The 25,040-nt window shown below is 46.0% G+C and overlaps 1 protein-coding gene across 1 annotated transcript in view; it reads right to left on the bottom strand.

Annotated features, from left to right (window-relative positions):
- The window catches only part of USP10 (ubiquitin specific peptidase 10), a 91,917-nt gene that overhangs the window by 48,447 nt on the left and 18,430 nt on the right, over positions 1 to 25,040 (bottom strand). Inside the window, exons 2-3 of the mRNA XM_059903775.1 lie at positions 24,753 to 24,852; positions 24,380 to 24,555 (exon numbers count right to left, since the gene is read on the bottom strand). Of these exons, the coding sequence (XP_059759758.1) occupies positions 24,380 to 24,555; positions 24,753 to 24,852 (276 nt within the window). The remainder of the gene's footprint in view (positions 1 to 24,379; positions 24,556 to 24,752; positions 24,853 to 25,040) is intronic.

The following is a 25,040-nucleotide window of genomic DNA, read 5'->3' as shown; positions in this document are numbered from 1 at the left end:
TTTCAAGGCCTATTGTACATTACACAATGCCAGTTAAATTTTAACTTGTTTTGCTCTAAACTATTACTAAACAGCCCTCATTATACAATAACTTGGTATACAGACTTTTTATCACATGGAACAGAGCTGATAAATTAGGGAGTCAGTGCTTGTTATCTGGGATGGCCCTAGTAGAAAGAAGTTCAAAATTCCACCTATTTTCATATCCATTACAATCACCTTGGTGCTAACCTAGGAAGGAAAGGGAAGGGAAGGGAAGGGGAAAAGCAGAACACCAATAAAAAAGAAACATTTGTCAAAATTCGTCAAACTATATACATTAAATGAATGAAATTCACTGCACATATATAACGCCCCATAAAGCTGGTTTTTAAAAAGGAGCAGACACCAAGTTCAATTCATCTTTCCATCACCTGCAGTTAATGCAGTACTTGGCTTATAGCAGGTGCTCAAGAGTTCTGTTGAAAAAAATGAATTCATGTAGGGCTTCCCTGGTGGCGCAGTGGTTGAGAATCCGCCTGCTAATGCAGGGGACACGGGTTCGAGCCCTGGTCCGGGAAGATCCCACATGCCGCGGAGCAACTAGGCCCATGAACCACAACTACTGAGCCTGCGCGTCTGGAGCTTGTGCTCCACAACAAGAGAGACCGCGATAGTGAGAGGCCCGCGCACTGCGATGAAGAGTGGCCCCCGCTCGCCACAACTAGAGAAAGCCCTCGCACAGAAACGAAGACCCAACACAGCCAAAAATAAATAAATAAATAAATAAATAAATAATAAAAATAAAGGGGAAAAAAATGAATTCAGGCAGAGGAGGAAGAAAAGCAAAGCTCACAACAAATACAAGTTCCAGGGCTGAGGAACGATGACCTCTCCCTACTCCACACCAATAGTTCCACTCCCAGATGTCAGCAGGATGACAAAACTCCAACTGAACTACTCATTGTTTCTTATGCTCCTGTTTTTACTATCACCAGAGATGCGCCAGCAGGGGCACAATTTTCATTTTTAAATATAAACTTTTAATATAGTCACGATATAACATTTAATTTTTAAAGGTAATATTTAAACATAATCAAGAAAACTGAATGAAAGCTTTACAGAAAACTTTAATAAGAGGATACCTATTCTGACCTAGAGGAAAATAATTCACAATTATCACGTGGTCTCCCAAACTAAAGAAAAATCAACTTCCAAAACGTTAAATCTTGAAGAGGAAAAAAAAGGGCAAAACAAACCATGGATGTACACCAGGGCAGGTCAACCTTTTGAAAGTCCATTTTCACTCCCCATCCCTACATGCCTGACCACCAAATAAGTCTTCTGTGTCCAGCGTGAAGGAGGCATTCTCTAGTCTTTCTTGCCCCCTCTCTTTTCTACTTAAACTTTTTAAAAACATATTTCAGGGGACTTCCCTGGCGGCACAGTGGTTAAGAATCCACCTGCCAATACAGGGGACACGGGTTCGAGCCCTGGTCCGAGAAGATCCCACATGCCGCGGAGCAACTAAGCCTATGCGCCACAACTACTGAGCCTGCGCTCTAGAGCCTGCGCTCTAGAGCCTGCGAGCCACAACTACTGAGCCCGCACGCCACATTTACTGAAACCCCGTGCACCTAGAGCCTGTGCTCCACAATAAAAGAAGCACCACAATGATAAGCCCGCGCACTGCAACGAAGAGCATTCCCTGCTCACCACAACTAGAGAAAGCCCGAGCGCAGCAACAAAGACCCAACACAGCCAAAAATAAATAAAATAAATAAATGCATTAAAAAAATAAATAAAAACATATTTCACTAAGAACTCCCTATTTGCAGACAGATTCACTTTTCTGCCATAGATGCGGCTCATGTTCCTGTGGACAAAAAGTCAGTCTTTCCTTTAAAATTGAGGCACAGTAAAATTAAGAAGACTGACAGTACCAAGTGTCAATGAGGTTGCAGAAGGGGAATTAGGCACTGCTGGTGCAGACATGAAAGGATACCACCGCTTTGGAAAAGCTTGGCAGCTTCTTACAAAATAAAACATATACCTACCATATGACATATAACCATTCTACTTCTAGGTATTTTAACCATGAGAAATGAAAACATATGTCCACATAAAGACTTGCACATGAATGTAGTCAACAGCTTCATTCACAATAGTCAACGCTGGAACAACAAATATCCATCAAGAGGTGAAGAGATAACTTGTGGTCCATCCATACAATAGACTATTACTCAGCACTGAAAAGGAAGGAACTCTTACAACATGGGCAAATGTCAAAAATGTTATGCTGAGTGAAAGAAGGCAGATAGAAGAATACTCTCTATATAATTCCACATAAAGAAAATTCTAGAAAATAGAAACTTAGCCTATAGTGACAGAAAGCAGATCAGTAATTGCCTGGCTAAGGGATGGGGATTCATGGTGAAGGGGCATGAGGGAAATTTCTGGGCAATGAAAATGTTCTATATCTTTATCATGGTGACAGTTACCCTGGTATATACATTTGTCAAAACTCAAACTGCGGGGGCTTCCCTGGTGGCGCAGTGGTTGAGAGTCTGCCTGCCAATGCAGGGGACACAGGTTCGAGCCCTGGTCTGGGAGGATCCCACATGCCGCGGAGCCACTGGGCCCGTGAGCCACAACTGCTGAGCCTGTGCGTCTGGAGCCTATGCTCTGCAACGGGAGAGGCCGCGATGGTGAGAGGCCCACGCACCGCGATGAAGAGTGGCCCCCGCTCGCTGCAAATGGAGAGGGTCCTCGCGCAGAAACGAAGACCCAACACAGCTAAAATAAATAAATAAATAAATTTAAAACTCAAACTGCGGGCTTCCCTGGTGGCGCAGTGGTTGAGAATCTGCCTGCTAATGCAGGAGACACAGGTTCGAGCCCTGGTCTGGGAAGATCCCACATGCCGCGGAGCAGCTGGGCCCGTGAGCCACAACTACTGAGCCTGCGCGTCTGGAGCCTGTGCTCCGCAATAAGAGAGGCCGCGATAGTGAGAGGCCCGCGCACCGCGATGAAGAGTGGCCCCCGCTCACCGCAACTAGAAGAAGCCCTCGCACAGAAACGAAGACCCAACACAGCCAAAAAATAAATAAATAAATAAATAATAATTAAAAGGAAAAAAAAAAAAAAAACCTCAAACTGCAAGCTTAAAATTGGTACATTTATTGTATTAAATTATACCTCAATATGGCTGACTTTTTTAATTAGACGCACATCTATAAATAAGGTGGATGAGGCAGCTGTATTATAAAAACAACTCTTGAAGACCAAAGACCACAATATTGATTTTTCATTTACATAAGTCGAATTCTTAAGTACTCTATAAATATTCACACATCAGGACTTTTTTTTTTTTTTTTTAAGATTTCATGTTCCTTGGTTCAAAGACTCTAACTAGTGCTACACAACACCACCTAAACTAGTATGCATGTATTTGTATTTTGCTACCTGTTATCATTGTAACAGGCTTCTTTAAGCCTCCAACCCCAGATTGTTCATGACTGGCTTGGCCTTTATAACTGCCTAGATCCCCTGACCACCTACTCAAACTCCACACTACATACAGACAATAACTGCCAACAACGCTGAATCAAAACTAGCGTTGCATTAAACAGAATGCTACATGAGCAGAAACTTGTTAAACCCATCTGTTCTACAGGATTTTTCACTTAATGAAATATGCTGGAACCAAACCAGCAAAAGCTTGGCTACTGAAGGCCACCTGCCAGAAAGGAAAGTGCACCACTAAACCAGAGCTCCACATTAAAAGACATTCAGGAAAAAAGAAGTGTGACTACCTAAATTATTTTCTTCTAATCTAATGGTCACTGCCAATGGTCTCTTCAAACACCTTGGAAAATCTAGAGATGCCTAAGAAAAAGGACTCATGTTAGCTGTTACACACACCCCTCTCCTTCCAATTTTAAGGAGGAAGTATATAGAATATTCCCTTTCATGAATTACTTTGGTTGTTAATGAAAACCAAAGTTAGAAGAGTTGGTCGAAGCAGTAAAAGCTGCAAAATTACTATCTGCTGAATATAAAAGAATGCAAAAGCAGGTGCTGAGGGCTTGAGGACCACCATGCCTACTGAGGAAGCAGTCCACTGCTTACTTTCTCAATTTAACCACCACCTAATGGCCTGTTGAAAAATAGCCTCCGAAGGTTGTAATTATGGTGGTACAGTTTACTTTACCAGCCAAAACAACAGACTGCACTCCATTCTTAAATTATGTAAGTTCACTGTTATGATTAAAAATCTTTTATTAGAAAAATGAAACTCGGGACTTCCTTGGTGGCACAGTGGTTAACACTCTCTGCTCCCAAGGCAAGGGGCCCAGGTTCAATCCCTGCTCAAGGAACTAGATCCCACATGCATGCTGCAACTAAGCGTTCACATGTCACAACTACGAAGCCCGAGAGCCACAACTAAGGAGACAGCCTGCCACAACTAAGACTCAGCACAACCAAATAAATAAATAAGTAAATAAATTTAATAAAAAAAAGAAAAATGAAACTCAAGACTTTCCAGAAAGTCTCCCTTATGGTAAATATGTGAGGCTCAGGACTTCAGTATCCTAGAAGTTTTTTTCACCCAATCAAGTCACAATACTCTGTTTTTCATACAAAGGCAGAAAACCAACCCCAGGAAGAGCTCACCAAGCAGGGGAACAGGGTCAGCTGTGCAGGACAAAGGCCTCAAGCAGTGCTTCTCCGCCTTGACTATACCTTAGGATCACCTGAGGATCCTCAGGCCACAATTCTGGGTTCAATGGTGGGAGGCAGGCTTCCTGTGTGACTCTGAGGTGCAGTCAGGGTTCAGAATCACTGAACACAGGGGCATTCCCACAACCCAGCGATTCAGGGATGGAAGAAACTAAGCAGACAACTGGAGGGAGGGCCAGCAGAGCTATTTCGACACTCAAGTATGCCCCCAAACCGGACAGAAGAAACTGTAAAACAATTGGAGAGGACTGTTCACTCTATAGGAGGACCCACTGCTTGATGAACAACAACCAGAGCAAATGTTTTCAAAATGGGAACTATTTTGGTGCTTTTAAGGATTTATTGATCATTAACAAGTTAACGGCAATCAGAAGAAAAACTATAATGCAACTAAGCTAGAAATAATTTGATAGAAAAATTCCACTCCAATGCAACTTTTCAGAAATGTCTTTTCCACAGAGACATTTCTTTGTAACTGAACTCATTTCCCATTTGCTCTTTTGACTCAGTGAAATCTTTCACCTCCAACATTCTGCTTTTTCAAAAATCACCTCCCAATCTAAACCAAGATCATTTTACCTCCTTAAGCTAGTCAATCTATCAAGCACTTGATTAGTAATAAGATGTCTCTCACACATACTTTTCATAATAATTTCACCTTCAGGGGATTCCAAAACCCTACAAGACTTGGTTCTGTTTCTTTCACCATTCTCTCTCCTCTGGGATGGCACCTGGATATTCCCCCGCTAATAAGCAGCTCACCTATTCTCAGCTTCAAGTATGTTGATGAATTCCAAACCCACATCTTCAACTTGGATTGCCCAACTACACTCCAGTTCCATATTTCAAGCTGCCAGCCCCTAGGCTCTTCCACTGTTATGTTCTAGCTTAACCTTAAAATAAAAAGGTCCATTATTTTCTCAAAACCAGGTTTTACACTTATGCCAATAGCAAACTTCACTGTTCTTCCAATCTTCTAGATGAGAAACCTTGAAGATTATCTTGAATTATATACCCCAATTCCTGGCACAATCTCATCAAAATGTTCAAGAATTTTTATTTGGTAAAAACAGTAGCAACTGCATGAATTGAAATAAGCATTCTAATTAAGTGATGCATCCTGACATCCCATACACCTACACCTGAGATCCAGAGAACAGGATCTCAATGAGTCAAAGGCAAGAGGAGAACCTTTCTGAACACAGAATATACCTCAATAATAAGATTACTAAAAGAAAATTGGGGGAATTCCGTGGTGGTCCAGTGGTTAGGACTCCACGCTCTCAATGCCGAGGGTCCAGGTTCAATCCCTGGATGGGGAACTAAGATCCACAAGCCACAGGGCACGGCCAAAATAAACAATTTTTTTTTGATGCATCTCATCTTCAATCCTAGTGTTACTGTCCAGCCCAAGCCCTTACAACCCCTCCATGCCAGGGTATCTGCAATAACCAAGATTAGACTTCAGCATCTCAATACCTAATAAAATGCTTGGCACATAAAAGACCCTCAAATGTTGACAGAATGGCCAACAGTCCTAAAACACTCTGTCACCAAACTAAACATTTTTATTGAACACCAATGGCATAGAAGATATAAAAAAAGATATTTTAAATGTTTAAGCAATATTTACTGCCTTCAAAAAACTTGGGGGACGGGACAAACACCTAACACATACTGAATGACTACTGTGGGTTAAACACTGCCCTAAAGGCATTTAATATACAGATCTCATTTAATCGTCACAATATTTCTAAAAAAACAGTGATTCCCCTAACCTTTTTTGGGTGGCAGTAGACTCCCCCGAGGATACGATGTAAGCAAATTAAGCCCACTACCTGAAGAATGCACATACACGTATTTTTGCACATGATTTCAGGACTTGCAGACCCTCTGATGCTCCTAATGTCCTATAGTACCGTTACTCAAAGTGTGGTCCCCAGCCCAGCACCAAAGGAATAACCCAGGAAATTATGCAGCTCTCAGGCCCCACCCCAGACCAACTGAAGCCAAATATGCCATTAACATGACCCGCAGCTGACTGTCAATGTAGGTTAAGTTCGAGAAGCAGCGGCTGTACCTCACACAGTCCCAGGGTCCTGCCGTGGGGTAAGCCCTGCATCCTGTGTACAGGATGTGTACAACACAGCTCCAAACTCCTGTTACGCTGGGTGACCGTTCATCATCCAAACTGGAGGCACCTTTCACAGTGAAAGGACTGCATGAATTACCCTGCAACAGGTGTCAACTAGGACATATGGTCAACTCCTAACTGTAAGGGATACAGAGATGGGACCTAAACTCTTGGTGTAATGGCCTAAGCAATCTAGCCTCATCTCCATGTGCACGTACGAGCCCAGCTACTCTAAATGTACTCACTACTCCTCGGCCCTCCATGCAGGCAGCTCCCTGGTGCCTGGTCCTCGGCCCTCCATGCAGGCAGCTCCCTGGTGCCTGGTCCTCGGCCCTCCATGCAGGCAGCTCCCTGGTGCCTGGTCCTCGGCCCTCCATGCAGGCAGCTCCCTGGTGCCTCGTCCTCGGCCCTCCATGCAGGCAGCTCCCTGGTGCCTGGTCCTCGGCCCTCCATGCAGGCAGCTCCCTGGTGCCTGGTCCTCGGCCCTCCATGCAGGCAGCTCCCTGGTGCCTGGTCCTCGGCCCTCCATGCAGGCAGCTCCCTGGTGCCTGGTCCTCGGCCCTCCATGCAGGCAGCTCCCTGGTGCCTCGTCCTCGGCCCACCAAGCTCAACAGAGGCGTCACCCCCTCAGGGAAGTCATCGCAACCCCTGTTTCTTTCAAACCCTTTTTCATACCTCACGGTAATTCTCACTTACCTACATGTTTCCGTAAATGAACTACGATCTCCTTGTGTCTTTCAGTTCTGGATCCCATCCACTTAAGCACAATACTCAGACTCTAGTAAATAGCTGTTGACCGAGTGAAGATGAAAACACTTGAGGTTCAGAGAAATAATCTTGCCCAAGAGCCCACGAACATAAAATGGGAGAGCCAGGACTGGAAACTGGGGCTGGCCTCAATGCACAAACACATAGATAATAAAGCAACAATAAAACTTAAGGAAGACTATAAGATATAGTAAGAAAGCATCAGACAGTCCAGGATGACGTGCTAAGGAGAAAGGACAGAGTCTTAAGTCTGAGGAGCCCAGAAAGAGGAAACGATAAACCTGGAAAAAGAGTGGGGAGGGATGAAGCGTCAGGTAAAGGACTTTGCAGCCATCCTCCCAATGTTCATTCTCTTCCTCCCCTGTTGGATAGTGGTCACCCAGTTCAGAAGGCTGACACACACCCACCCCCAACTCCAGAGGGGAGCCAGCACGGCATGCCACCCCTCTAGCCCAGAGCACTTGGTTCAGGGTGACCCAGAGGGCACAAAGCTCAGGGCACTGCCAAGAATTCCGGGACACACACACACTCTCTTGCGCCAGTCTGTGTGCTGGGCACAAATGTGAAGCCCGCAACTACTGTAGCCATTTTGCCATTGGGGGGAAAACTAGCCTTAGGATAATAGTGATACAACACAAGTGAAGAGAAACCAGGTCTTCAAAGATGTCACTGAACTGATGAATCAAACCAACCTTGAAGCCTGACCTACCTACAGAATTTCTAGTGCCGTGAGCCAGTAAATCTCTAGTTTATGGTGTAAACCAGTTAGAGCTGAGCTTTCTTTTACTTGTTATCAAAAGCATCCTAACTGAGACAGAAATGCAGGGAGTGATCCAGGGGATTCACACCAAGTAAGATCACTCAAAAAGCAAAAAAAAGGGCTTCCCTGGTGGCGCAGTGGTTGAGAATCTGCCTGCCAATGCAGGGGACACGGGTTTGAGCCCTGGTCTGGGAAGATCCCACATGCCGCGGAGCAACTAGGCCCGTGCGCCACAACTACTGAGCCTGCGCGTCTGGAGCCTGTGCTCCGCAACAGGAGAGGCCGCAATAATGAAAGGCCCGCGCACCGCGATGAAGAGTGGCCCCCACTTGCCGCAACTAGAGAAAGCCCTCGCACAGAAACGAAGACCCAACACAGCCATAAATAAATAAATAAATAAAAATTGTATAACTTTAAAAAAAAAAAAGCAAAAAAAAAAAGTTAATCTGAAACCTAAGTCCTACTCACTCTCCCACATGGAATGCCCTCCTCCTTTCTCTCCATTTGCCCAAATCCTATTCATTTTCAAGGTCACTCATTGTCCACTTCCTTCACTCCCTGAATTCCCCCTGCAGAACTTGACACGTGCACCACCTAGTTCAACACATTACACATCTGAGAACCTGCCCCAATGGTTCCCTCTGCCTCAGTCACCTGCTGAGTCACCCGCTACCTACACAGGGTAAGAACACTTTAGTTACCTTCCTGAGCAGCTACACAAGCAGTAGCTAAAACAGCCTTCAGCAAACATGAGCCAGCTGATTGACAAATATTATATAAAAAGATCTTTCTCAATCTTTTTCAAATATTTCATAGTGTAACTTGCTTTTGATCAAATTAGTATGTAGTTTAAAAATAAAAACATTAAAAAACTTCATGTTTTAATTTATCACTAATTATTTCCTGAATATTGCTAAGCAAAATGTATCTCCCATTCTGCCTCCAAGTAACCAATGAATTAAAGATGTTCATCTTTCAGTTTACAATACTGTGCTTTAATTATCTCTGGGAAATAAGATCATCCACTCACAATGAGAAACATCTAATAAATGGATCCAAAAAATGCCAAACATCACTGTTTTTAGTATGCATAAAATATAACTTGTGGATACTCCACAGTACTTTAAAATAACACTGAAGCAAAACGTTTAATAATCAAGAGTGTTTACAATACAAGAAATGGGGAAAAAATACTCAACAACATACAGCATAGTCCTAGGTTATTAAAAAAGAAAATGCATTATCACAAATACATTACGAAGAAGCTGCCTTGCTCCCTATGCCTCCCGTTCCAACTGGTCATCCCAGAGCCTTCGCTTCCTCCACCGCCTGCCCCAGGCTGAGTTGAGGCCTTCAGCACTTCCCAACTGGATCACTGAGTGCCTAACTGGTCTTCCTGCCCCCGGACTCATCCTTCACCCTCCAAACCACATGCAGCCACCACAGTGCTTTCTCTAAAACGTGAACCTGACTATTTTGGTCCCCAGGAACAGGCTTGCAAGGCCCCCGAGACCTTTCAAGACAAAAGGCTCCAGCAGAGCACGCAAGAGCCCCCAGGGCTGCGCCCCACAGCCCAGAACTGCAAGCTCAGGGCCGTCCACACAGGGTCTCTTGCCCAGAGCGCCTTCTCTCCCGCCAGGAGGGGCGCCGCTGGCTTCTCCTCACATTACAGAACTCAGTTCCAAAGTCTCCTCTTTGGGAACTACTTTCCTAACAAACTGCTGAGTTACTCACTCTGGATTTCAATAGTTGATGGTCTCTTTCCCACATTCAACCATGGACTTCCTGAATATACCGACGGTGTTATATCTTTCATTAATTTATTTATCAATAAATATTTTTGAGCATTTATTACATTCTAGGCCCGGGGAATGTAATGTTCAGTGAACAAAAGAAATCCTTGCCCTCATTAATCTTACATTCTAGTAGGAAGAGAGAAAATGAACAAAATAACTATGTTAGGATATTAGATACAGGATATCAGAAGGTGGTAGGTGCTCTAAAGAAAAAGCAAGGCAAGAAGGTGGTGAGGGTTCAGGAGGCTGGATTTTAAAGAGGCCAGGGAGGCAGGCCGTCCTGAGAAGACATCACCCACACCGAAAGCCGCCCAGGGCCAGGCAGCAAGCTCGTGGACAGAGGGGGGGCGGCATGTTGCAGCAGAGGGTCTCGGGTAGAGAGGACTTACTTGTACTCATTTTTGTAGCACTTAGCTGAGCTCAAAAAGTAACCAGTGGATGGGGCTTCCCTGGTGGCACAGTGGTTGAGAATCCGCCTGCCAATGCAGGGGACACGGGTTTGAGCCCTGGTCCGGGAAGATCCCACATGCCGCGGAGCAAGTAAGCCTGTGCGCCACAACTACCAAAGTCCATGCGCCACAACTACTGAAGCCCACGCACCTAGAGCCCGTGCTCCACAACAAGAGAAGCCACCGCAGTGAGAAGCCCGCGCACCTCAACGAAGAGTAGCCCCCGCTTGCTGCAACTAGAGAAAGCCCATGGCAGCAACGAAGACCCAACACAGCCAAAAATAAGTAAATAAAACAAAATAATAAAATAAATAAATTTATTAAAAGTAAATAAATAACCAGTGGATGAATGATGACATTGGCTGAGATATTTAAGGTGACAAAGGTGGCGAACACAAAAAATAACTGAGGCAAGCCAATGAAAAAGTTCTCTTTCCACACTCACTGCTGACACACATTTGGGCTCTCCACCTTGGAAGGTAGACAGCTCTGTGGCTCTTGAATTTGGGGATAACAGCATTTGTTCAGAGCAGGCCAACAAAGGATCAGTGCTATGGACCACTAACTGGGACTGGGAAAGCTATGGTGAAGGCATTTTATTTACATCAGTAATGGTCCTCTGATCTCAGCTACACCTGTTGAGAAACAGCCCAAAGAATGAAACAAAACAGCTTATTAGCTGATACACAGATCAGTCACCTGGATTCAAGAAACTACACAACAGAGATAAAGAGAGTTGTGAAACCCTTAAAGAAAGCTTAGAGGTCACCTGCATTCTTAATGCAAGAATTACAACCGATCTGAATACCTCAGGAGCAGCCCACCTCTTCTTCATCAGCTCTCATTACTATCAAGGTATTTCTAGGGAGGGCAAAGCTGTCCCGTGTGGTTCTGCACACCGTCATCCTGATCTTCATTTCTAGAACTGGAAACACCAAAACAAACCCTCGTGCAGGCCTGAACCTGACAGCCAGCCAGCTGCTCCCACGTGCAGGACAGGATGCTGTGCCCGACAGTGGGGCCACTGGAGGGGAAGCAGACCCCTCAGCGCTCAAGAAAGCCTTCCTGAGTCCCAGGTCGCTCCTGGGCCCCTGTGCTCCTACCTTGGAGCACCTGCCAGACTCTAGCCAGACGACGGTCTGTGTACTGTGCCCTCCACCAGGCAGGGTCATGCTGTCCTTCCGCCACTCAGGCACTTGGCCCATTCGGGGCCAGCAGGCTGCAGGCCTCCAGGAAGGGCTGACTGACCAGGGAGGAGAGACACGGCACCCCCAGAGTCAAAGTCCACAGGGCCCTCCAGGCTCGCTGTGCACGACATACGTGGGCGTCCTTCCTTTCTTCACAGGGAAGGGAGGAAGCTAACTCAGATCTGTTTTCAACCAAAAAGAAATCGATGGCAAAGAAACAAAATGGCAACGTATTTTACTTTCTGTCCACCTTAAAAAGAAAAGAAACTCATTTTTCAACATGTGTCAGGGGGTGAGAGGCAAACTCTTTCCAAACTGAGCTGCAGCAACTCTGTGTCCAGGACTAGTCATGGCTAGGATATTGCTACAGTGTCACTGCGTGTGAAGTTCAATTTACAGCCAGCTAAACCTCCAGCCAAAACTGAAGAGAACGCTTTTGAAGATTTTTGTTTTTAAAGCTATCTCTTAGCTCTTTCTCACTGAATAGAACTCTAGTCACAGATGAAAAAGGAAGTTTGTGCTCCTGGCACTTAACTCACACTGTGTAGTGTGGCACGGAAAAGCCAAGAATTCAGTAAGAACCAAGACGGAACCAAGAGTGATTATTTTAACACCGATTTGTGACAAACTGGAGACAAGAACTTCTGACAAATCCATGACCAGCAGCCAAAAGAAGGCAGCAAGAGTTTCCGACGGCAAACTGGCTTAATGCTCTGCACAAGTCCCCAAAGAGATCATGACCACAAACGGGCTTCGGGATGAATTAGGAATTTTGTTCCATCTCGCTGGGACATCAGACAGTCACAGTTAAATCGAGCTGGGGCCGAGTCTGTGCTGCCCGCACGCCGTCCACAAGGGCCCCATCTCACCGCACAGAGCACAGCAGTCTCTCGTGACTACGGGGAACATAATGTTCATGTATATATATATATGTATTTGTAACTGTGTTCTGCAGCTTATGAACCCCAACAGAGGCCTCAGCATAGAGCAAGAGCTGGATAGATAGATGTGTGTTGAGAAGGAATTAGTCAATGAGTTATTTACTGAACTTCAAACAAAACTGAACTCTCAATTCTGAAGACCCAGCACGGCAGGTCTTCAAACAGCAACATTTTCAGGCTCCTCAGTTGGTTCTGTTCCCAATTCACTCCACTCAGTGCTAAAATTATCTCTCAGAGAGCCACAAACCTGTACCTTTTGTTGTTGTTCATACCTAACCTAGACTGGAAAAGTCTTAAAATGTCCAAAATATGATTTGGTTAATCCTATTCATGGAAAAGTGCTCACCAGGTTAACGGAAAAGGCTGTAAACAAAACTATGTGGAGGGGGACTTCCCTGGTGGCGCAGTGGTTAAGAACCCGCCTGCCAGTGCAGGGGACACGGATTCGAGCCCTGGTCCGGAAAGATCCCATATGCCGTGGAGCAACTAAGCCCGTGTACCACAACTACTGAGCCCGCGAGCCACAACTACTGAAGCCCGCACGCCTAGAGCCTGCGCTCTGCAACGAGAAGTCACCACAATGAGAAGCCCGCGCACCACAACGAAGAGTAGCCCCACTCGCTCCAACTAGAGAAAGCCCACGTGCACCAACGAAGACCCAACACAGCCCCAAAAATTAATTAATTAATTTAAAAAAAAAAAAAAACTATGTGGAGGCTGTGACACGTGCATGTGGCTGAGGCCCCGGGGGGCTGAGGGAAACACAGACTGGGGGCCTAATTAGGAGTCCCTACTTAGTGTGTCTGCATGGCCAGCAGGGTGCCAGCTGACCTGATGAGAGAAGACCATGACCAAGGCTCCCAACTTAAAACATACTATTATATAAAAGGATCCCAAAGGTCTAAAATTTACCACAAAGAGTACCAACAGGAAGCATTTCAAAATATTAACAGAAGTCGGCTTCCCTGGTGGTGCAGTGGTTGAGAATCCGCCTGCCAATGCAGGGGACACGGGTTCGAGCCCTGGTCTGGGAAGATCCCACATGCCTCGGAGCAACTAGGCCCGTGAGCCACAGCTACTGAGCCTGCGCGTCTGGAGCCTGTGCTCCGCAACAAGAGAGGCCGCGATAGTGAGAGGCCCGCGCACCGCGATGAAGAGTGGCCCCCACTTGCCACAACTAGAGAAAGCCCTCGCACAGAAACGAAGACCCAACACAGCCAAAAATAAATAAGTAAAATAAAAAAATATATATATATATATTAACAGAAGTCATCTCAGAGTCGTGAGATATTAGGGGTGATGTTTTTCCTAACATTTTCTTTATTTTCTAGGAGCATAATCAAGTACCTAATGCTTGTTTTAAAGGTACCCCCCAAAAAACATAAAGAGAATACTGTCCCCAAATGACCTTCCTTAACGACTCTATCCAACTATCACTGAGGACATTCAAGGGCTATTTGCCTTGCATTAATCTGCCTCAGATGACCCCAAAAGAATGTCCTAATTCTTCCCCCCCTCAAAGTTTGGAGATTGAAGATGCTTGAGGTGCCGAGGCGAGCAGAGCGAACACTTGAGATCTGGAGGAGAGCCAGAAGAGGGACACGCCCTCGCCACCCCATGCAGGACCCCAGGTGGGCCCCTGCACAGCCATCTCCTTCAGCAACGCTAACACAGAGCGCGACGACCCACTTCCTCGAACCCGTGACTTCCCACACACACCCACCTGCTGACAGGGCAGACGCCCGTCTAGGCTGGACTCTCAAGGTCCCTCGCCCCTCCTGACTTTGGTCCCGGCCCCTCACCCTACACACCAGTCACCCATCGAGCCCACGAGCCCATCGAGCCCACGTGCTCCGGCGTACCGCAGGCTTTGAGACTTTGTTCCTCCGCGTGCTTTCCCCCCACACCCTGTCCCTGTGCTTCTCTGCCCAGATGTCACCTTTCTAGGAGAGTCGTCTTCCCAGCTTCCCCTGATGCTCCCCCTTTTCCAATCCGCGTGACGCTGCCACTCGTCCCCACCTCCACGGCACCCTCCCCACGGTGGCTCGTGGGAGGCCACCGTGAGCCCACGGGCACGGTTCTGCAGGGCAGGCAGAGTGTGAGCGCGTGCCGCCCTCTTCCACACTCTCCCCGGGGTAAGGCTGGCCGCCCGCACCTCAGCACCCAGCGTCCTGAGTTCTCAGGGGCTCCCCACACCCTCCAGCTGCAGAGCCGTCTCCGGCTGGGTATCAGCCAAGGCGCCGCTTCCGGGAGCCCGTCCTTGACTTCCCAGGGCCACGCCGACAGACCTTGTGCCCTCCCTCCCGACACAGTCCTCAGTTTGGAATGACACAGGCATTACTGTGACTATCTGATTAGCATCTGTCTCCCTCACTAGACAGTAAGCTCCCTGGTAAGAGGGACAATGCCGGTCTCTGCTCATCACTCCATCCTCAGTGCCTGGTACACAGCAGCCACTCAATAACTACCTGCTGAATGAATGAATGAATGAATGCATGAATGAATGAAAGAATTTGACTGTATTGTTCACACCTCTGTTACAGGAATTAACACCCTAAAATAGTATTTACCAATTAGCCTGTTTCCCTCTCCCACTACCCTGTGAACTTCTAAAGCACAGAAACTCTCTTTTCAGCTCTATCCTGCTAATGCCTGGCCACCAAAATTTTTTGTTTGAACAATCACAAAAGATATAAAGTCCTTTACATGTAGTTCTGAATAAAGGTGTCTGGTATCCTACAAACTAATTCCAAAAAACACAGAAGGCTACCCCTAAAAGACTTGAGTTTGCATTTTATTAGAAGTAGTTGAATATGGTTTCTGGGGAGAGGACCTGACATGAGAAATGGGAGAGGTTTTTTGGATTTTTTTCTTTCTTTTGCCATTGCAGCACTTTGATAAAAACAAAGTGGGAGCGACTTCCCTGGCAGTCCAGTGGTTAAGACTCCACACTTCCACTGCAGGGGGCATAGATTCGATCCCTGGTAAGGGAACTAAGATTGCGGCATGGTAAAAAAAAATAATGATAAATAATGATAAATAAATAAACAAAAACACAAACGGGGAGGTCAACAAAGCCTGATTTTGGAGAAGACGGGGAAAACCCAGGTTCGTTACCAATTCCCCACAATTCACTAGGATTGATGACCTACCAACCTCTCCAACAAAAGGTTTGTCCTCTCAGTAATCTTCTTTAGTGCAGAGTTGACCAAGAGACAAGAATTTAATTTTGAATCATTTTTTTTACAATACAGAAACTGAACAGCATGGCTGCTATAATAAAGGGATTGAACGTCTTCAAGATATCATTTCTTTTTTAAAAAATGGTTTGGGCATTTTAATAGTCATAAATTTCTACAGCACTTCCACAGCTCTCAGTATACTGGGTCCCAGGGGACCACTTTAACCTCCAGAACACCTGCTCCATCCCCTGGCAAAATCTGGTAAAAATAAGAACACTTCCTATACTTGAATAGATGCCTTCAATAATTTTAGAAACAAGACTAGCTCCAAAAAATCCAGCTCAGTGACTACCTGGTTAGAAGAGACTGCATCATGAGAAAAGGGAACAAAAACAACAATGCCCAAACAGAAAAAGGCACATAAGACAGACATCAAGGTGAGGACCAAGGATCAGGGAGGAAGAGAGTGACATACTTTTTACTTTAAATATTTCTGTTTCAGAAATTGCAAGTCTTTATTTTGTATTTAAAAATAAAATCAGCGGGACCCCCCTGGTGGCGCAGTGGTTAAGAATCCGCCTGCCAATGCAGGGGACACGGGTTCGACCCCTGGTCTGGGAAGTTCCCACATGCCTTGGAGCAACAAAGCCCGTGTGCCACAGCTACTGAGCCTGCGCTCTAGAGCCCGCGAGCCACAACTACTGAGCCCGCATGCCACAACGACTGAAGCCCTTGCGCCTAGAGCCCATGCTCCACAATGAGAAGCCACAGCAATGAGAAGCCCACGCACCGCAACGAAGAGTAGCCCCCGCTCGCCACAACTAGCGAAAGCCTGCGCACAGAAACAAAGATCGACACAGCCAAAAATAAATAAATTAATTAATTAAAAATAAAATCAGTAAGAACATTCACCAAAATGCACTCTACACAAAATCTTGTAATAATTCGTAGCAGATTAGCAACCCTTAGTAATTACTAACACATTAATGTCTTTAAACATGTAAACCTTTATTTCATTCACTTGGCCATTGCATGAACCTTCACTGAGGAACTACCATGGGGAAGTCACACTGTGAAACATCAGGCCTTTATCAGTTCGGCCAAGTAGAAAAGGCAAAGGATAGAAGTTCAAAGACCTGCTCTTCAGTCCCTGATAGCTCATTTAAGAGCCATGAGACTTCACATCACAACCTTTTTAAACTTTTTTTTTTTAATTTATTTATTGATTCATTTATTTTTGGCTGCACTGGGTCTTTGCTGCTGCGCACGGGCATTCTCTAGTTGTGGCGAGCGGGGGCTACTCTTCCTTGCGGTGCGCAGGCTTCTCATTGTGGTGGCTTCTCTTGTTGTGGAGCACGGGCTCTAGGTGCACGGGCTTCAGTAGTTGTGGCACGCGGGCTCAGCAGTTGTGGCTCGTGGGCTCTAGAGCACAGGCTCAGTAGTTGCGGTGCATGGGCTTAGTTGCTCAGCGGCATGTGGGATCTTCCTGGACCAGGGCTTGAACCCGTGTCCCCTGTACTGGCAGGCGGATTCTTAACCAATGCGCCACCAGGGAAGTCCCACAACCTCTTGAGTCTCACTTTATTCATCTGTAAAATGGTGATAATAACAATACATTACAGAGTTGCCGTAAGGATCAAACCAGTCACGGCACTTCATGAACCATGCAGCTTATACACTGCACAACTTTCTCCACATGCTGATTGCTGCAATGCTTAATTTTATAATAAGTATGTTCTTCCTTATCCAATTATCAGGTCTACCCAGAGGCCTACTCTCCCGGGTCTCAAATAAATACACACATCTTGGCAGCCACTTAAGGGGAATTACTACTTAAATATCGAGAGAAGTTTTTTATAACATCAGGCAAGAATCTCTGAAAACTCCAGAATTAAATGTCATTTTCAAATTCTCTTCTATTTCCCTCCCCAAGTCCTATCACAAGAAAAAAATTGATGTTTTCAAAAAAAAAAAAATAGAAAGGGTATATATTTTAACGATGATAGTCTCTCAAAAGAGGAAACTGCTTCACTCCTCTGGAGTTATGAACTGTCTGAAACAGGAGAGACACAAACAAGAGGAACACTAGAAATCCTCTTGACAATTATCAGAATACCAAATAAATTCACAAGTTGACTGGCCCTGACTAAACTTAAATGAATATAATAAAATTTAAAATGTATTGCTTATGTCCAGAGCAAAGGATACCATCATGTTTATGCAAGAACAATTAAACCATGCAGACTAACTCATTAGACCAAAAGGCAAATCAAAATTTCCCGCACAGAGCCATGTATTAAATGTTCTTGGGCAGGGCTAGTTCTAGCTCACAAGGCCCATGGCTTGCAACATGTAATTTATACAGATATCCAGCTTTATTCAACATATTTTAAAACACAGAAATGGGTATTTTTGACTTGTACTCACAATAATGATAAACTTCTATTTTTGTGAACAGTGAGGAGAGTAAGTTGAGAAAATGGTCTGAAAAGCTGTCCCCACCACTTCCGTGCAACCAGTGCACCTCATGGGACTAAAGCCCCAGGAGGCGGAGGGTGGGGGGGGTCGTGCTATTCATGGGACCCCTCCCTTCCCACCCCAGCCAGCTCGTTCACAGTAACAGGTCTGTAACACGAACCCCTCTATTTTGCGCAGTCTTTTTTTTTGTTGTTTAATTTTTTTTTATTTATTTATTTTATTTTTGGCTGTGTTGGTTCTTTGTTTCTATGCGAGGGCTTTCTCTAGTTGCGGCGAGCGGTGGTCACTCTTCATCACGGTGTGCGGGCCTCTCACTATCGCGGCCTCTCTTGTTGCAGAGCACAGGCTCCAGACGCGCAGGCTCAGTAGTTGTGGCTCACGGGCCTAGCTGCTCTGCGGCATGTGGGATCTTCCCAGACCAGGGCTCGAACCCGTGTCCCTGCATTGGTAGGCAGATTCTCAACCACTGCGCCACCAGGGAAGCCCTGCGCAGTCTTAAATGTGCGTTTTTTTCCTACATTCAGTTTCTTACAGCAGGAATACCTCTAATATTATTCAATTAACATTTAAGTTTTTTTTTTCACAGTAGCTCCAATGACAACATAAGTGTGCAGCTGTCATGGTGAATCTTTTGAAACTTTAAAGACTACTTGCCACAAAAGAGCTCAGGCATGCCAGCATTTCTTCATAAAATAAGTACAAATGGGGAAACAAAATTGTACCACCAAAAAAAGAGAGAAAGAGAGAGAGAGGGCAAGAAAGAGAAAGAGAAAGGCAGGCAGCTATATGTAAAACTCAGGTACCAAAGGCACAAGAGTGGGGCACCAGCCTTTCTATTAGGAGGTACTTTCATTCCTAATGTACTACTTGTGAGACTTAAATCAGAGAGTGTAGGCTTACGAGATGGCCCTTGAGCTGATACCAGAAAAATAAACTGAGAACTGATCTGAAGAATGACAACCAGTAAAGCTGCAGACGAAGCCCAGGAGGGAGGGGCCCGAGGGACGAGAGCAGGCGTCCTCCGCGCACAGATCCTTGGTGCAGACCTGGGCTAACACACTCCAGGCACATGGTCATCTCTCAATTCTCAAGTGAGCCAGAAAGGGAAAGTCCAGGAAGACACGCTGTATTCTCTCACTCCCTGCCCCAAACCACACTTCCACTCTACACCTCACGTACCCTGTTCCCAGGAGAGGGCAACCTGAGCACCGTGCCTTTCAAAACAGGGAGCAGCATGGAGCTATTGGTTTCTTGGGTCTCCTGCTGAAAATGGGGTCATGTCTGAGGAGCTTTTAAACAGTCAGAAAGTAGCCCACTCATGAAAAGTTTACACTCTGAAGACTCCACATCTAGGTTTACGATAGGTTCTACAATTTCTGATCCTTGAAACAAATAGTACTATAAACCTACCCCACGGGCTATCTTTATTTTGCCTATTGTTCTTAGTACAGACTGCACTGACAGAAACGGTCTCAGAAAGACCTATTGGGAGATCACGTCAATAAACAGGAAAACTGCAGTCCAAGCACATGTAAGTCTTTGGAAATGAACATCTACACTGCTGAAGTAGCACTAAAGTGACAAATGACAGTAATCCAGTGGCCCAAGGCCAGTAAATTCCATTGCAAACAGATTTATCTGTCTTGTGCCACAGTGATTCTTGCATGTGTGGCAGTAAAGACAACTGTAACAGCGTAATTACAAATTCAAAAGCAAGTGCTTCCCACTGTTTTCATATTTAGTATACTATCAGTAAGAAGTGTCCTCAGCCACCACCCTTAATGTGCCACTTGAAAAACCAGATCCATTAACAGCAAGTACTTGCCTGTCTGAAATTTGTAAAAACACAAGAACAAACAAAAAATAACCTTGATGAACTATAATTCAAATAGAGATAATACAACTTTTCTCAATTACTTCAATATTATATTCTGAACACAGCACAAAGTAAATGTGCCACTAGGCCTGGCATTAAATAATCATTAAGCTTTGGAATTCCTTTCTCCTTTAAGTTTTCCTATGCGAACCACTATTCAAATCACTTCAGTTCCACATAAAAAAGCTCTGGAATATATGTTCTAACTGTTGCTCTAGAAAGGAATTTGGAATGAGGCGGTCCACTTACTATTTGCTCATTTCAGGACACTGGTCCCCACAAGACAGGCTCCAGAGGGTGAGGGTGAGGCCCTGGATAAGGCTCATCTCCACGGCTCCTGTGTAGAAACCACTGAGGCGACCATCAACGCACAAGCTTTAAATGGCTTATCTAGTCTTAGGACATGTTTCAAGATTTTGCTGTCACTATGCAAAGGAAAACTGGTATCTACAAATATCCCGTATTTCAAATAATTTTATTTACTTCAGTTGCTCACTATGAAACTCCAATAAAAATGTATCTCTTTGGAGAACTACTAATACAGCTGTCACTTACAAAGATATTCAACGATACAGCAACACTCTACCATATGCTGTAAAACAGATCCAAGAAATTCCACAGTGTAAAATGTGGGCGCCACATTGCTGTATGTGAGGCAGTGGAAAGATGAGGGCGAGCCCGCTGCACAGGACCAGGACGGGGGCAGCCACACCATGTCCAAATAGGGTGTATGAGGCATTATCGTAGAGATTTCACTATAAATGACTGCAATGATCACAAAAATCTCTTCTGGTTTACGACAGAATTGGTCAGTTCAAATTAATTACCCCAAATCATTTTAATCAGTTCCCTCATGCCAACAAATGTCAGAGATGTACTTTCACTTCAACTGTCAAAGTTCGTTGTATTTGTTAAAATGCGTTGAAAACTACTGGCATTAGAAATGTTTCTAAGTTTTGCACTGCTTCATGTCAATCCAGGGAAAAGTGTTCAATCAATGGTATGGAAATAGGCTATAAACTATATAAATGTTTTAAATTGTAACCTTAAATATCCAATTTTAAAATAGGACCCTTGGGGCTTCCCTGGTGGCACAGTGGTTGAGAATCTGCCTGCCAATGCAGGGGACACGGGTTCGAGCCCTGGTCTGGGAAGATCCCACATGCCGCGGAGCAGCTGGGCCCGTGAGCCACAACTACTGAGCCTGCGCATCTGGAGCCTGTGCTCCGCAACAGGAGAGGCCGCGATAGTGAGAGGCCTGCGCACCGCGATGAAGAATGGCCCCCACTTGCCGCAATTAGAGAAAGCCCTCGCACAGAAACGAAGACCCAACACAGCCATAAATAAATAAATAAATTTTAAAAAATTAGAAAAAATTACTTGATGAGGAAAACTGTGATTAAAGTAAGAACTTGTCTAAAATTATAAATTTGGAAACCATTTATATAAAAAAAAGGACCCTTATAAAAACTTAATAAAAGAAAAAAAAATAAAATAGGACCCTTACTGTTAATTTGTGATTGATATCCCCAATAATAAACAAGTAACATGCATAATAACAAATAACAAATAACAGTGCTTAGCAGAGGGCGAGAGCCCAACCAATATTTGTTGAATTAATGAATGGCCATGACTATGGCAGGACCTTCAGGACAGCAGGTAAGTGAATAAAACAAAATTATTAAAATGCTTAGCCTGACTCAAGCAGGATCCAATCATTAAATCCTATCACCTATGATTTCATTACTTGTTTTCATTACTATTCTTCTAAAAAGAAAATTATGAAAAAAAAGAAAGAAAAATATGAGAACTCATACTATTTCTTTTCCTACCTTCTGCATGCTACAACTTAAAAGCATTTTAATGATACTTTAATTTTTTTTACAAATTTATTTTATTTTTGGCTGCATTGGGTCTTTGTTGCTGCGCACGGGTTTTCTCTAGTTGCAGCGTGCGGGCGCGCTGGCTTCTCACTGCGGTGACTTCTCTTGTTGCGGAGCATGGGCTCTAGGCACGCGGGCTTCAGTAGTTGTGGCACGTGGGCTCAGTAGTTGTGGCACGTGGGCTCAGTAGCTGTGGCGCACGGGCTTAGTTGCTTCGCGGCATGTGGGATCTTCCCAGACCAGGGCTCGAACCCATGTCCCCTGCATTGGCAGGAGGATTCTTAATCTCTGCGCCACCAGGGAAGCCCTAATCAAACTTTAAAAGAATAAACCCAAAGTGCTGCTAACATTTATGTTCAGCTAACTGTTGCCACTCCAATTTTCTAAAGATGTGTATAGGCAATATTGCTACATAAAACATAAATACTAGGACATTTAGGAAAATAAATGAAATTACAATCACTTTTACCTATTATCACTACTCATTAACATTTCAATTTGCATCGTGATTGGTGCTTCTGATAACGGAAGTGGGGACGCAGTGGTTAAGAATCCGCCTGCCAATGCAGAGGACACGGGTTCGAGCCCTGGTCCGGGAAGATCCCACATGCCGCGGAGCAACTAAGCCCGTGCGCCACAACTACTGAGCCCATGTGCCACAACTACTGAAGCTGGCGCACCTAGAGCCCGTGCTCCGCAACAGGAGAAGCCACCGCCATAAGAAGGCTGCGCACCGCAACGAAGAGTAGCTCGCCACAACTAGAGAAAGCCCGTGCGCAGCAACAAAGACCCAACGCAGCCAAAAATAATAATAAAATTAAAAAAAATTTTTTTAAATAGCAAAGCTTAATTTAAAAAAAAATTTAAGTTGAGAAAAAGGCAAACACCAAATCTCTTAAGGAAAGAAATCTTTAAATTGCACACTTGTAAAACTTATTCAACCACTACTAAGCCCTTTTTTTTGTGCAAAGAACTATACTGAGTTACTTTAAAACGCAGATGTACAAGTGAACAAAAGTTTAAAGGGGAAAGTTATAGAGCAAACTAAAGTGCCAAAAATTTAACAAAATTGCTGCTTCCTGTAAGATCTCATTTTTTTTTTTAAGTTATCGAGTCTCAAATTCCACGACACGCGTTAATTCCAATAGTTACTAAAACCGACTCCATTTCCAAAAGGGCAAGAAAAACCAATTGCTTTGAAAGGGTTACGATTTACCGGCCACCAGTTTTCCAACAGCTACTTTGCTTCATTTTCCCTTATTTAATACAACAGCACACTGAGATGATATAAAAACGTTCAATAACTTCTAGGGCTTAGAAGTCAACACATCAGCGGTCCACAGCAAGCCTGACAAATAACACCACATACCGATTTTTATCCAGACCAATTGTATTTGGGGGAGTGGGGAGAGGGAATAAGAGTTCAACTCTACACTCATATCTCCCTAAAAGCGTACGTTTTACTCTTTCTTTCCACTACGGGATTAGCACAAACGACCCCTAAGATACCGCTCTGACAAGGTGCGTTAGTAGTGTCAACCAGGCTGAGGCGGATTCGTGCAAAAGATGTCACTCAAAGGCAAGTACAAGTATGGTCCTGGCGAGTTATTTCGAGTTTTCTTTGCACCAGTAACCTTAGGCTGCTTCTTAGTGACCTGAGTCTAAAAGTCAGAACACCGGCAAGCCGCCCCCCCCCGCCCTGGGTCAATCAAACTGCGAAAGCAGCCTTTGGGGCCATGAGAAAAACGGGCACCCCCGAATCTTGGTGGCTCGTTCCGGGCAGAGAGGCGACCACAGGGCGTGGAAGGCTTTGCCGCCTCGGGGCCTCCCGAAGATTCCCGGCTGCCTCCCGGGGCAGCCAGGGCCCCATCTGCACCGCCGGCTCGCCCCGCGGTCCAGCCCCGAGGTTAACCCCTTCGCGCCCCCCACGCCCTCTCCAGGCCGGCCCGGGCGCCCCCTCTCCGCCGCCCCTCTGATGTGGGGCCCCGTGGGCTCTGGCACGGGGTGGGCCGGGCTGCAGGCGGCCGAGGCGCGGAGGCGGCGGGAGGCTCGGGGCCTAGTCCCGGGCAGCGTGTCCCGGCGCCCTCCCCCACTCCCACACGCTCGCTCGGGGCCGCGGTGCGCCCGCCCGCCAGTCCGCCCCGGCGCCAGCCCGCCCGCGGCCCGGGGCTCCTTCCCGCCGGGGGCGCCGGCCGGCTGCTACCTGCGGGTTGCGGAGAGCCATGGCGGCCCGTTTCAATGAGCCTCGGCGCTCCTCCGACTCCTCACGCTGCTTCCCCCGCCGCCGCCATCTTCTCGCCCGCACATACACACTCGCATCGGCCGCCGCGCCTGCGCACTGGCCGCGTGCCGCGGGGCGCGGGGAGGCCGGGCGCGCCGCTGCGCATGCGCGGCCGACAGGTGGGCGTTCGCGGCGGGAGTCGGCCCGGGGCGGACCGCGAGCCCGCGGCTCTCAGCGGATGCGGGCCCGCCCGCCGCGGACCAGGAGCTCCCGGGTCCGGCTGCGGCGCCGGAGGGGAAAGGGCAGTGGACGGAGGTGATAACGCCAAAGCGCCCGGTCGGCTCGGGTTTCTCACCAGCCGGGAGGCCACCTGGGTGCTGGGCGGGACTCTGGATGTCCGGAGCCCGGGAGCCGCGGCCTGAAGTCCGCCCGCGCCCCCGAACCCCAGGGTCGTCCTGGGCCGGGGTCTCCGAAGTGCGCGCTGAAGATCTCAGAGTAGTCCCAGTTTATGGAGGTCACATCCGTCCATTCATTAATTTATTCACTTTTCATTCATTGCACAAACACTATCTGAGCGTCTACTCTGTGCCACGCCTTTAGCTAGGCATTGGAGAATATCTTGAAAAAATAAAAATGAAAACGC

This window comes from Balaenoptera ricei, chromosome 19 (assembly GCF_028023285.1).
Source record: "Balaenoptera ricei isolate mBalRic1 chromosome 19, mBalRic1.hap2, whole genome shotgun sequence".
Classification (NCBI taxonomy): Eukaryota; Metazoa; Chordata; class Mammalia; order Artiodactyla; family Balaenopteridae; genus Balaenoptera; species Balaenoptera ricei.
The sequence above is the reverse complement of the archived record's forward strand: the minus strand, read 5'-3'. Positions and strand labels throughout refer to the sequence as shown.